Source organism: Anthonomus grandis, chromosome 17, assembly GCF_022605725.1.
Source record: "Anthonomus grandis grandis chromosome 17, icAntGran1.3, whole genome shotgun sequence".
Taxonomy (NCBI): Eukaryota; Metazoa; Arthropoda; class Insecta; order Coleoptera; family Curculionidae; genus Anthonomus; species Anthonomus grandis.
This window is the reverse complement of record NC_065562.1, coordinates 2,814,092-2,828,293: the sequence shown is the minus strand read 5'-3', so window position 1 is coordinate 2,828,293 and position 14,202 is coordinate 2,814,092. Positions and strand designations below refer to the sequence as shown.

General features: G+C 35.6%; 1 protein-coding gene across 3 annotated transcripts in view; it reads left to right on the top strand.

The window, feature by feature from the left end:
* LOC126746097 (uncharacterized) overlaps window positions 1-14,202 on the top strand; it is a 166,236-nt gene that overhangs the window by 21,764 nt on the left and 130,270 nt on the right. For all 3 annotated transcript variants that reach the window (XM_050454207.1, XM_050454208.1, XM_050454206.1), the window contains exons 3-4: window positions 3,351-3,429; window positions 3,534-3,639. In XM_050454207.1, coding sequence (XP_050310164.1) covers window positions 3,351-3,429; window positions 3,534-3,639 — 185 coding nt within the window. The remainder of the gene's footprint in view (window positions 1-3,350; window positions 3,430-3,533; window positions 3,640-14,202) is intronic.

Below are 14,202 nucleotides of genomic sequence, written 5' to 3'. Positions count from 1 at the left end.
GTCTTAAGGAGGCGCGTCGCGTTGTTATCCATTTTCTGTAGGTTTGTGCGACGATCACAAAAGGGCGCACTGGTTTCAATTAGTACGTCTTGTGGCAGGTTCGAGGGAGAATGATTCAGAATGATTTAAATAAACTATTTTTAGTATTATTAATATTTTCGTGTCATGTGGACTGAAGAGAAGTAATTTGCCTTAATTGAATTATATGAGGGCTACCCAAATTTATGGGATCCTAAAAATAGGAATTAACGATTACCGGATTCGAGCAGAACTAAGTGAATGAGAGCAATTTGAAAATTCGCAAAAAGTCATTTTTCGACTTCATTTTTGAGCTCAAAAATGGGCTCAAAATGCGATATCTCGGCTATTATGAGAGCTTAGACCTTGCGGATCGTCTCGTTGGATTCGGAAGGACGATTTACTTTATCTTTACCCGTTTTAAAATTGCGCAATATTAAAAATGTGATTTTTATTTTAGCATTCCTAATTCTTAAAACGATTTTTTCATATTTAAAATTGGGTGTTCGAAAATTGCTGATCAAGCTAACTTGTCTTGACATGGTAAGCGCGCGATAGGCGCGTTCCAACTTAAAATTCTACCAGGCCCGTTGCCTGCGCATCGTAGGCGCGTCGCGTGCTCGTCCCGTTCACTGTATACGCGTCTTTAGAATGATCAGGCGCACGATATGACGTTAGGAATAAGGCCTTTTTTTCGTCAATTGAAAATTGGCAACAAGCATACTCTAGAACTTGTTCAACATTTTCGGTGTTGAAGGTAACAGGTATTTCTTTAATTTTACATTTTATCATCATTTTTCGTTCAAAATTGCTTATGTAACCACTATTCATTTGTACCATATCCTTTGTGAAAAAATGCGTTCTTTTTATTTCTGCATTAAAAAATTGTGGTTTTCATTTAAAAAACTTATTGATGACGTCATATTTTTTTGAGTCACCCTGTATATTTAATTTCCACATAGAAAAACCCTAAACCCAATATTAAAATTGACGAGTTCGGGCATTTTTTTCAAAAACGGTTCATTTCATTTTTATTGAATTTATTCGCTACTTTACGCATGCACTGTATACAGGGTGATTCATTAAGAATGAGCAATCTCTGAACTGGAGATACTACGCACCAAAATATGGCGATTGAGCTTAACATGTCTTATACAAATGTTGCAGGTTTACGAGATACAGGGTATTTAAAGTTGGGATTTTAATTTGAATTTTCTTAATAATTTTGTGATTTTAAGCAGTATCGTCTTGCAAATTGTCGACTTTATGTGTTTTCACATGAAAATTATGAATTTTCTGGTGAATTTAGCATTATATATACAGGGCGTTAGTTACAATTTGTTAGTTAGGTAAATTACAACATATCTTTTTTGCCTAATCAGTTAAGGCTAAAACGACTAGAAAATCTAAAAGGCAGTTCAATTTTGAATAAAAAAGGAACTCTTGTTTATTTCATGTAACTCTTATCAGTTTTTAAGTTTTTTGCATATTAAACATTCAGCATAAAAATATGCTATGCTGGCTATAACAACAGTAAAGACAATAAATAGCAATCAGTAACAATATTAAAAGAAAACCTTAAAGTAAATGCTCAAAATGCCCGCCCTCCACTTTAATACACTTTGTAAAGCATCTCCTTAAAGATGTTTGAATATTAAATAACATTTGTCGATTATTTTTGATAATATTAGCAGCTTCTTGACTTTTCTGTCGTAATTCTTCGATGGATTTAATGGTATCTTTGTAAACCATGTCCTTCATGTGTGACCATATTAAGAAGTCTAGAGGGTTGAAGTCTGGACTTCTAGGTGGCCAAACAAATTCACTGCTACGCCCAATCCACCCGTGAGGAAAATGTTCATTCAGGTATCGCCGTACTGGCAGGAAAATATGTGGCGGCGCCCCGTCTTGCATAAACCACATGTTCCGCCTTACGGCTAGTGGTACATCTTCTAGTAGTGGCTTTAACTGTTGTTCAAGGAAGTTTAAATAGAGGGGCCCATTCAGATTAGAAGGAAGTTCAAAAGGACCAATAAAAAAACCCGATATCACACCACACCAAATATTTACCTTGAATTCATGCTGAAAATATAGTTCCTTTAGAGCATGTGGATTTTCGGAGTCCCACAAATGATTGTTTTTCCAATTAAAAACACCTCGTCTAGTAAACGTCGCCTCATCGGTGAAAAGAAGGCCATTAAAAAATTCCTGGTTTTCGGATTGTTTATCTAGCATCAATGGAGCAAACTGTAGGCGAACTGGTAATTGTTGAGGTACCAACTTTTGGACAGGAGTATAGTGATATGGACGGAGATTCTCTTTCTTTAAAATTCTCCAGATAGACGATTGGCTTATTCCTGTTGCCGTACTTAACCGACGAGTACTGAGATCTGGATTTTCCGAAACACAAGCTAAAACCTCTTCTTCATCATCGACTTTTATATTTTTTGGAGCACCATTTAAGGTTTTAGGACGGAAACATCCTGTTTCGCCAAAGCGGGTATAAATACGTCTGAACAGTTTGTGATTGGATTGTCTTTGATTTGGGTATAATTCTAAATACCTTCTATGGCTGCACCAAGTCCACTATAATTTGACTGAGCAAAAACGCAAATAATATCACGCATTTCACTGTTGGAATATTCATTATGACCTGACATTTTCTTATTTTAGAATTTTTACTACAAATAATACACTCTTACTTAGTGACAGTAAAATTGTCATATAATTTCTTTACACAAAAAACTGATAAGTGCTGACACAAGCCTACTTGAATTTCAATTTAATAATATTTCAATGTAATAACGGTGGCTTAGGTTTATTTACGCTGAATGTTTAAAATGCAAATAATTTAAAAACTGATAGAGTTACATGAAATAAACAAGAGTACCTTTTTTATTCAAAATTGAACTGCCTTTTGGATTTTCTAGTCGTTTTAGCCATAACTGATTAGGCAAAAAAGATATGTTGTAATTTACCTAAGTAATAGGGTGTAATTAACGCCCTATATAAATAATGCTAAATTTACCACAAAATTCGTCAGTTTCATGTCAAAACACATAAAGTCGCTTATTTTCAAGACGATACTGCTTAAAATCACAAAATTATTAAGAAATTTCAAATTAAAATTCCAATTTTAAATACTCTGTATCTCGTAAACCTGCAACATTAATTTGTATAAGATATGTTAAGCTTAATTGCCGTATTTTGGTGTGTAGTATCTCCAGTTCAGAGCCCATTTTTAATGAAGTTAAATCTTATAACATGGAATAAGACAAGTTGGGCACATACACGTTGGGTCTGATAATTATATACCAATCTTTGTATTTTAGCCACATGGAAAACAATTATCAGACAATAAGGCTTACTCCAAGACATCTCCAACATCCAGAAATAGTGCAGTAAATACAGGTAGATATATATATATATATAAATAACGCACAATATTATTCATTAACTTCCGAGATTTTTATATGCAAAATTAATTTACATATAGTTCTTTTTTTATTTTTTAGCTAACCCTCCACCAGCATCACCAAATAGACCCCAAATTAACCCGGTAAATCATGCATACTATAGAGGAAATGTATCGGAATCTCCCCAATCATTGCCCCAAACCAGGTTCGTATTAGTTTTTTGATTTGATCAATGTTTTTTACTTCCTTTATTATTACGAGAAATAAATTAAATTTTTTTATGTAAGAAATTACAATGTGATATTTTTTCTTGCAAATTTGGTACATGTCAGCGATAAGGGACATTATAAATGAATTGTAAAGATGTTTGCCGAATTTGTTGGAAAAAGGGATCATCATACTAAATGATTACTGCTGAAGAAAAAGAAACAAAATTTTAATTCTTCAACTTAAATAAATGATTTACCATTTCTACACAAAATAACAACAACAAATAATATATGAAAACAAATTGTCACATAACAATGTGCTAATACATAATAATATAATGTATTATAAAAAGCATTATATTGTTATGAAAGATATTTAAAAAACCTGCACTTTACCTAAGTTATAATAGTATAAGCAACAAAGAACTTAATTACGTATATATAAATAACAAAACAGACTTCCCTCTATCAAGTTTCAAAAAACTATATTTAAAGTTTTTTAAATAAGTACAAACTTTTGTACCACATTGTGCATTAGGAGGAAATTTGGTTAAACCATTGGATAAGCCAGATCCGCGTTCGAAATCAGGAGTTTAAAGTTTGCATGGTGCCGATTGCCCTACAATTTATGTGTGACAGTCCGAGAGGAAAATTTCAAGAAAGGTACAAGAACATCTAGGTCTGGTGAACAAGTTTAAAGACACCGATACTGTCGAGACCAAGTCAGCGTTTGCCAATCATTTACTGTCAACAGGTCATAATTTTTCCTACTCCAATAATGTGGCAGTGGTTCATGACTGCCAGAAGGGCAAAAAGATGGATCTTCTAGACAAGCTAGGGATTACAAGAGCGACCTTTCTTTTCAGGCTATCGCATGAACGGTGTGGCCTAGCGGTCAACGCAGCAAACGTTAACAAATATTAGTGGTGAAATTCAAACAATTTCTCAGCTAGAACGAGAGGTAGAGAATATCACCACTAATATACAAACACTGCAGGACAAACTTGCCAAAAAAGTATCGGACACACCCCGACAAGAAAAACTTCCTGAAGACATTCTTAACCTCATTAAAGAAAGAAATCGAATCAGGAAGCTTTGGCAACACTACAAAAGACCAACATACCGACAAACACTCGTAGATCTGTCCAACACGATAAGACAAAAAATTGTCAGTCATCGCAATTCCTGTTGGACAGAGAAACTGCGAAAACTGTCACCGACGGACAACTCACTGTGGAAATTCGCGAGGGGAATGCGGAAGCAATACCAAAAAATCCCGAACATTGCACATAACGGCCGGGATTGCGTAACGGATTTCGATAAATCCGAAGCTTTCGCAAATTTCTTGGCGGGAATACACAGTGAGGACGCAGACACAAACACAGAGCAGACACACATCAGCAATGCAGTTGCAAATTTTGGTGTTCAAAAATTCCCAATATCCCCTCGTGTACTTCAAAACCTTCCATCCCCTTCCGAAATTCAAAAATATTTACGCCGACTTCCCAATAATAAAGCTCCTGGTCCTGACGGCATTCCATATCGCCTCCTTAAGGCTTTACCCCGAAAAGCTCTTGTACAACTAATGTACATTATAAATGGCGTAATCAAACTCCAACACTTTCCCACCGCTTGGAAAAAAGCTATTGTCATCCTTTTTCCTAAGCCTGGCAAAAATCCTTCCCTTCCTAGCTCCTATCGGCCCATCTCCCTTTTAAACACCATGGGAAAACTTGAAGATTCTCCTGTCCAGGATTAATACTGTGGTCGAAGCCAATAAAACAATCCCTAAGGAGCAATTTGGTTTTAGACCTCGGCATAATACCACTTTGCTCACCGCAAGGATAGTCCAAGGCATCTTCGATGGCTACAACCAAAAGATGAACACCTCACTGTTGCTCCTGGACATGGAGAGGGCTTTCGATAAAGTTTGGCACTCTGGCCTTATTTACAAACTCCTTTCCATTCTCAACTTTCCTCTGCATCTGGTATCCCTTATTACATCATATCTCCATGACAGAACTTTCCAAATAAAAATTGAAAATACCCTGTCCACTTGCAAACACTTAAAAGCACCGTACTCTCCCCTATCCTCTACAACCCGTATCCGACATCCCAAAATTTGCGAACACCAAATTGGCACTGTACGCTGACGACACAGCCATCTACACCCAATCCTACTATGCCCAAGCCACAAAACATACCCTTGCACACCACCTTACAACCCTCCTTCCCTACTACGATAAGTGGAAGCTAAGGGTGAATGGTGCAAAAACCGAGCTGGTTACTTTTACCCGAAAACGCACCAATCACCGAATTATCTCTCCACTTATCGTAAAAAACACTCCCATTACCCCTTCAAAAAAGGCAAAGTATCTCGGCATCGTTCTCGATCAAAGACTATCCTTTCAAGCCCAGATTTCCTCAGTGCTGCAAAGAACATTTGCAGCACAACAAAAACTCTATCCCCTCATCAGTCCTAAATCACCCTTAAGCCCGGAAAATAAACTGATCATTTACAAACAAATAATTAGACCTTGCCTCACCTATGGAGCTCCAGTTTGGTGCATCATATCGGACACGCAACGGAGGCGCCTCCAAGTTTTTCAAAATAAAATTCTGAGAAGCGTCTTATCTGCGGACAGATATACGCGGATCCGTGACTTGCACGAAAGCACCGGTGTGGAATACATCTCTGATTATATCACCGATATATCAGAGAGGTTCTACACGGTGTCCGTGAAAGGAACGGAAATGACGCGAAATATCACCCAAATCCGATATGATAACCAAAATCAAATTAAACATGGGCCAATTTATAAAAGGCTTCCAGTTTGTTTTCGGGCATCCTAAACGGTCCCCCATCAAAGCGAGCGCCATGCCGAGATACCGATTGACACCTCCCACAAAGTCCCCAACCTCTACCTAACATAGCACGCCACTGACCAACGGCGACGCGGCAGACGCCACGGGCGAGAGCGGGCGTTGCACCTGTCGCCGCCGCCGCCGCACACTTCGAGTCATTGACTCGCTGCTTCTCGGTTCCCACTCCCGTGGTTCCGGCCAGTGGGAGATTCAAGCAAATGCTCTGCGCCAACTTTTTTGCTACAAGGTACCTGAATGAAATTTGATGAGGTTTTTCACTCCGGCTTTTCCTCAAAAAACACCATTGACGCTGTTGAACAACCCGCGGCATGCTTACGTCACATTGCTAAGAGCATTACGCTCATTCACAACTGAAGTTCCCATATAAATCTTGTAGATAGGCGATGGGAGTTAGTGTCGGCACTGGCTAAGTGGTACCATTTGCAGACCAGGCCATAACAACGGCCCCCCCAGGGGTTGTTTCATATTTAAATGTCCGTGCGGACTCAAATATGAATTCTGTAAATTTTGTGTAAGTGTATATATTCTGTAAATAAGTACCATAGTTAAGTTAGCAATGTAATTTATAGGGAAATAAAAAAGTTGTTTGGCAGCAAACGTTAACAGTTTTGCTGTGAGGTTGTAGGTTCAAATCTCGACAGTTTCTTTTTTACTTTTTCATTGTTTTCTTGTATTCGAGTTCTATGTTATTGTTTTTTATATATTTTTGACGTCAGTTTTTTAAACTTATATTTTACAGTTCAGTGCGTGTATATTTGACCTAGTCGGGCGTGTTTTTAACCTTCTTAAGGTATACTTTTTCGTTTTACTTTAAGGTCTTTTTGTAATTTTATTTGGTTTTGTTTGCATTATTTTTTAGGTCTTATGATGCTCTTAGGAGCGAAATACGTGTCATCACTTCAACAAATAAAAGAATTTTTTGAGACCGAGATTTTGTGTTGTTCTCTTTTGATTAACTTTAATATTAACACTGTTATAATAATAATTTCTATTAATAAGTGTTTGTCATTATTTATTTATCTAGAATGGCTTTTGCAAAATATTGAGAGTCTTTCACTGTTCTTTGGTAAAACTTTGCGAAAGTTTGAGATCTATTAGTCCAACCTGCTGCTAATCTTATGTCAAAAGGAACACCTTTCCTTTGAGCCATTCAAGTTGACGCATGGTGAGTGCTATGAGGAGTAAATTGTGTGGTATCAATTCCAGATTTAAACATTATTCTGTGTAACCCATAGAGAAATAGATTGTGAGGTGGCACTGTGATAAGGTTTCTTAAAAATTATTAATAGATTTTTGCGGAATGGGTTCCAGATAGATTTAGTTTTTTCTATATAATAAAGAAGTAGCAACGCAGATATGTGGGTCTTCTGTATAAAATGGTAGTGAAAGAATGGGTTGTGAAGCATTTTTATTACTTTTGGAATTCTGATTTCAATTCCTTCAGAGGAAGAATGTATATTAATTAATTCAATTAACGATAAAGTTTGCAGCCGCTGCTCTGTTATTAGACCTAACAGAGTAGCTAGTTTGTAACGAAGATTGTCTAAAGAAAGATCATTACTTTTCATAGTATGGAGAAAATCTAAAACCTTAGATGGATTCCAAATATTTTCGTATTTGGGTTTGTTTGGTCTTATACGATAAACACCTTTAAAAAATATTTTGATAAGAAAGTCTTTAGCAATAGAGGAGCCCATTAATTGTGCAATAGAGGATCTATAGGAATTTAATGAACCGTAGGAAGCTCCTTTGTTAAAGCCATATACACTACCGCTCAAAGGTATTTGCCCACATATGACTGTTTTAAAGTTATAACTAAAAATAATAAAGTTATCAGTTATTCTATGAAACGGTTTATTTATAACAAAATGAATATAAACAATACATTTTTGAATTAATTAAATTTAATAAAATCAAATTTTGGATTCATCTACATGTCCGCCTCGATTTTTAATAACAGCTTCACAGGGTTTCGGTATAGTCTTCTAATTAATTTGTCCAAAGTTTCCTGAGGTATCTTGTGCCACTCTTCTTGGATGATCCTCCACAAGTCTTCTTTTGATGTGGGGCATGATTTTTGCACTTGTCTATCCAGTTCATCCGGGTCCGGATTGAGGTCCGGTGATTGTGGGGGCCATACCATAACTTTCAGAAGATGTTGCCTTTGTAATTGACCTAAATATTGCTTGCACAATTTCGACGTGTGCTTGAGGTCATTGTCATGTTGAAAGATGAAGTTTTCCCCAATTATTCGAGTACCAGAAGGAAGTACATTGTCCCTTAAAATTGTTTTGTAACCCTCTTTCCGAAGAATTCCCTCTATTCTAATTAGATCGCCCACTGCAGATCCTCCGAAACAACCCCACACCATCACCCAACCACCACCGTGTTTAACTGAGGCCACCGTACAGTTCTCAGCGACCCTTTCATTGGCATAACGGCGAACAAAAACTCGCCTCTTCGTTCCAAAAACCTCGAATTTCGACTCGTCACTCCAGAGAACTTTCTTCCAGTCATCAATTTGTTTGATTGGGCCCACTCAAGTCTTTTGTTCTTATTAACATCCTTCAGTAGCGGTTTTGATACAGCTAAACGTCCTTTAAGACCAGCATTATAAAGTCACCGTTTTACTGTCGAAACACTGACCGCTTTTTTACGCTCCTTGTTGGTTTTTGCTGTGATTTCAGGGACGGTAATGCGTCTATTGCGTTTACTTGTAATTATAATATTTAATCCTCCTTTGAACTTGTTGCCTTTGGCCTTCCCGATCGAGGTTTGTTGCTAATAGTCCCTTCTCTGGTGAATTTCCTAAGATTATAATCAACAGTCCGCCTTGGAATTCCCAAATCCGTCGAAATTTGACGGTTAGTCTTTCCAGCCTTGATAATACCTTTTGTTTCTACCGATAACTTTTGTTTTAGCCATTTTAAAGAATGTTGAAAACCAGCAAAGAAACGGTGACAATCGTCAATAAGCAAGCGAAATTATTTACCAATGCTACACAAAATCAGTACTTGAAGACTAAACACCTTTAAATGTTTCAAATTTCATCAGAAACGAGCTGTAAACAGATTAGTTTTTTAGAAGAAGTGCATATTTTCACTACATTGTTTGTTATTTGCAAGACTATTTTTAAATACTTAGTGTTTTTCAACGAACCATAGTTGATAGGTATGCTGTTTAAGCATATATGCAATTTACAAAAGAGATACAAACTAAATATAGGTATAAAGATAAGATTTTTGTATCTAATTTAAAATATTAAGAAGAATAGGTGGTGGGCAAATACTTTTGTGCGGTAGTGTGGTTAATATTTTTAGATTTGCAGAACGACCACCACAATTTGAAACCCGTATTGTATTGTTTTAACGTAGATGATGTCATGCATTTTTCTAAAGCAGATTTAGAGATTTGTCCTAGCTTTAATGCCTGTTCGATAAGAACCCTGCTGTCGCTACAGTGGGTGTTAAATTGTTTTGTTAAATAAGGAAAGTAAAAATTTTGTGGGTTTGAAATAAATCGCCTTTTTCTTTAATAATTTTGTAAATATTGGATACCAAGGTGGACTTGGCCAAAACGGCACTACAACTATGCCTTCTGCTTGGTACCTTAGAAAGTTTTGAAGTACTTACGTACTGAAAAAGGTGGAACAACATAAAATTTTAATCAATTCCAATTCAAAGTGAAAGCGCCAATAGGAAAAGCCTCTGGATCTCTATGCCATGATACAAATTTAGAACATTTTTTTGCACATTAAAAAATTCGTCTTGATGCATCGAATACATGCACCAAATTTCATAAAAATGTCTACAATATTGTTTGTTAAGTTATTATTAAAAAACTTATTTTTGTTTGAAACTTTAACACCCTGTATCTCAAAAGTTAAGACGTTTAGGACACATGTTCATTGGAACTTTTTTTTCTTAAAATGGGTCCAGGAATCACCCCCTTAAATATTAGCACGTCTTTAAGGAACACCCTGTATAACTCCACAAGTCAAAATATTTCTTAATTAAAATCAGTCAAAAAAATGCAGATAGTATATAAGTATCTAATAAATTTTGAAAAACACGTACAAGAAATTCGAAATCAGAAAATTAATTTATTGTTTTAACAAGCATCATTAGTCATGCGATACATCGTTTGAAAACTCCCACGGAATGCTTTATGGTCCTAGAATATTAAGTTATTACTTCTACCCATAGCAAAGTGGCAGCCTTTCAAAATCTTATTTTTCGCATTTTTATTTATATTCATCATACAGGGTGTCCCAGCGAAAACGAAACAGAGGTATTTTTGGTATGAAAAAAATTTTTTTTTACAAAAATCTCGAACACGTCCATTTTATTTTCGAGGGGGACAACTTTTCTTTACCAAGGCACCCTCATACCAGTAACCCTCTTCGAGGGGGTGGGATCACCCCTAAAATCTTAAATAGAAAGAGGGGTCGTGTGATACCTTATTTTAAAGGTCTTTTAATTCTGAATATAACTGCCAAATTTGAAGGCTAAAATTTTTTATCCGGATATGACAGCTTGTCAAAATTGTAGAAACAGCGAAAATGAAAAAGGTATTTTGAACTCTGTTTTGGATAATATTTTTAAAAGAATAAGGAAGTCCTAATTTCAAAGGGGTCACTTATTAATTAAGAGGCCACCCTAATACCTGGAACCCTTTACGAGGGGTTGAAAGCACCTCTGAAATCTTTAGAAAAAGGGGTCGTGTCATTCCTTATTTTGAAGGCCTTTTTACTGTGAATTTAAATGGTGACTTCTGAGTGACTGATGGATATCTTGTGGATATAAAAATAGCAAGAAATACAATCTTTACTGCCAGTAAAAGTGGAGAGATAAGAAATACCTACCCTTTTCCTTTTGTGTCTTTTAAATAAAACAAGTTTATTTAAATTACGTCAATTTATTAAATGTTCAAATTGTGCCCCGCCTACTTCCATGCAGGAATACAGGTTTTGCTCAAAACGATGCCTGACGTTTTGTAGAACTTCAGGTGTTCATCATCTGACACTCATTTATAATTCTCTGGCGTAAGTCTTCTAGGGTGTCTGGTTGGGTAGCGTAAACTTTTGTTTTTAAATGCCCCCATAAAAAAAATCTAATGGGGTTAAATCGGGTGACCTAGCTGGCCATTCCATAAAAGGTCCTCTCCTTCCAATCCAACGATCAGCAAATATCTCATCAAGATATTGCCTCACACCAGCATAATGTGGAGGCGCTCCGTCTTGTTGGAAAACGACTTGATCATCATCAGAATGATTTCCGCCTTCCATTATTTCTACTATTCTTGGATATACGGCATTTTCCAAGAGATCTCGGTACATTTCTCCACTTAAATTTCCGGGCAGAAAAAACGGACCAACAATGGAGCCGCCCAAGATTCCCGCCCAAACATTTAACTTCTCAGGGAACTGGGTATGAACTTCACGAAACTGGCCCGGATTTGCATTTGACCAGTAGCGGCAGTTATGACGATTTACGTTGCCATTCAGAAAAAAAGTACATTCATCTGAAAAGCAAATGTTGTAAATAAGACGCGGATTAACAGTTATCATATCACTAAGCGATTCACAAAATTGCACTCGTCTGTCAAAATCGTCCTCATTCAGTTCTTGCACCAGATGAATTTTGTAAGCATGGAATTTATTATGCTTAAGTATCCTATGAACACTACTTTTGCTTACTCCTGTACTCGTCGCCAATTTTCTGACACTTATTCCTGGCTCGGCATGAAGTTGACCTAGGACAGTTATTTGCATTGCTTCATTGACAACAACAGCATTTTGAACCTCACTTTTGAAGGTCATTAAATTCTTGTACCGTTCTATTGGCACAATTGTTATGCCGAAAGAAAAACTCTATCATCTCAACCCTCTCTGCAGTAGAATAAACCATTGCTAACAGTGTTTCAACACGTAAAAGACTGGGTAATAATTTAAAACTATTTAAATAAATGCTGCTTTATGAAAAAAGTACCAATGATATTTAGCAAGCTAAATAAATTCTTCAGATACTTGTGTTTGCATTTTATTTGGTATTTTGTTTTTATTTATGATATGCTGATAAGGTGTAATAACAATAATATTAACAATACTAATACATTTTTAATCATGTTTTAATGATCCAATAAAAAAAATTGTAAGAAAGGGTTTCAGGCATAAAGGTTTATTTAAAGCATTTTTTCCACAATTTTATTTGGCTTTCATATCCAGAAGAAATCCATCAGTCACTCAGAAGTCACCTTTTAAATTTAAAGTGAAAACGTTTTCAACATAAGGTATAACACGATCCCTCTTTCTGTTTAAGATTTAAGGGGTGCTTTCAACCCCTCGTAAAGGATTCCAGGTATTAGGTGGCCTCTTAATTAATAAGTGACCCCTTCGAAAATAGGATTTCCTTGTTCTTTTAAAAATATTATCCAAAAAAGAGTCCATAATACCTTTTTCATTTTCGCTGTTTCCGCAATTTTGACAAGCTGTTTTATCCAGAGAAATAATTTTAGCCACTTCAAATTTGGCAGTTATATTCAGAATTAAAAGACCTTTAAAATAAGGTATCATACGACCCCTCTTTCCATTTAGGATTTTAGGGGTGATTCCACCCCCTCGAAGGGGGTTTGCTGGTATGAGGGTGCCTTGGTAAGAAAAGTTGTCCCCCTCAAAAATAAAATCGACGTGTCCGAGATTTTTGAAAAAAAAAATTTTTTTTCATACCGAAAATAGCTCTGTTTCGTTTTCGCTGGGACACCCTGTAGAGTAACTAAAAGTATAAGAGGGTTCAATCTCATAGTAACAAGTAGGCACCATCTTTACCTTAAACTCGATTGCAGCATCACGGATGCGGCCTAACCGAACTAAAATAATTGACATTTGTCACAGTCGGTAAAATAGTGTACTGTAATACCGATCCGTCATAGAAATGAAAGGTGGGCTATTCAAAATTTTAGAATGGCGCGAAATTTAAAATTATTGACCCATTAAATCAATTCAACAGCGTAAGCTGTGAATCTCGATCACAAACTCTAAAAAATTATGAAATAGTGCAAGTGTATTAATTTAATTTTTGAAGAGGCTAAGAGTGATAATGTATGTAATTTAAGTTTATTTTTTACATTTTTTAATTGAATTCGTTAGTGTTTTTGACATTAAATTCATCAAATTTGCTTTTAAGCTGTTAAGTTAATGCATTTAGGCCATTCAAAAAAATAAATTGTTAATAATGCACTTTTTCATTGATTTTTAGAGAATGTGAAAGAGATTTTTACAGCCCAATACACTATCAAAAAAAGATTTAATGGGTCAATTATGTAAGACAATATTTTAGAGATTTAAGTATAATATATTAAGTCCTATTTTGAGAATTAAATGCTCGATACTAACAATGTTAATTTCACTGTTATCAACAAATTAACAAGGGTAGGGGTAGAATTAAAGTCAATTGTAAAGTAAGTTTATAATTTATTGTCTTAAAAGGGATCCTGATACAATTTGTTTTTGTGCTGCTTTAACACAACACTGTCCATGGTATGTATTTTGCTTTTTCTACATTTTGAAGTTATGATACAAAAATTACAATTTATCAAATTTATTAATTAATTATTTATAGACATAAGAACTATATTTCTCAAAAATATGCCCTAAAAGTTTTACGTTTACTATC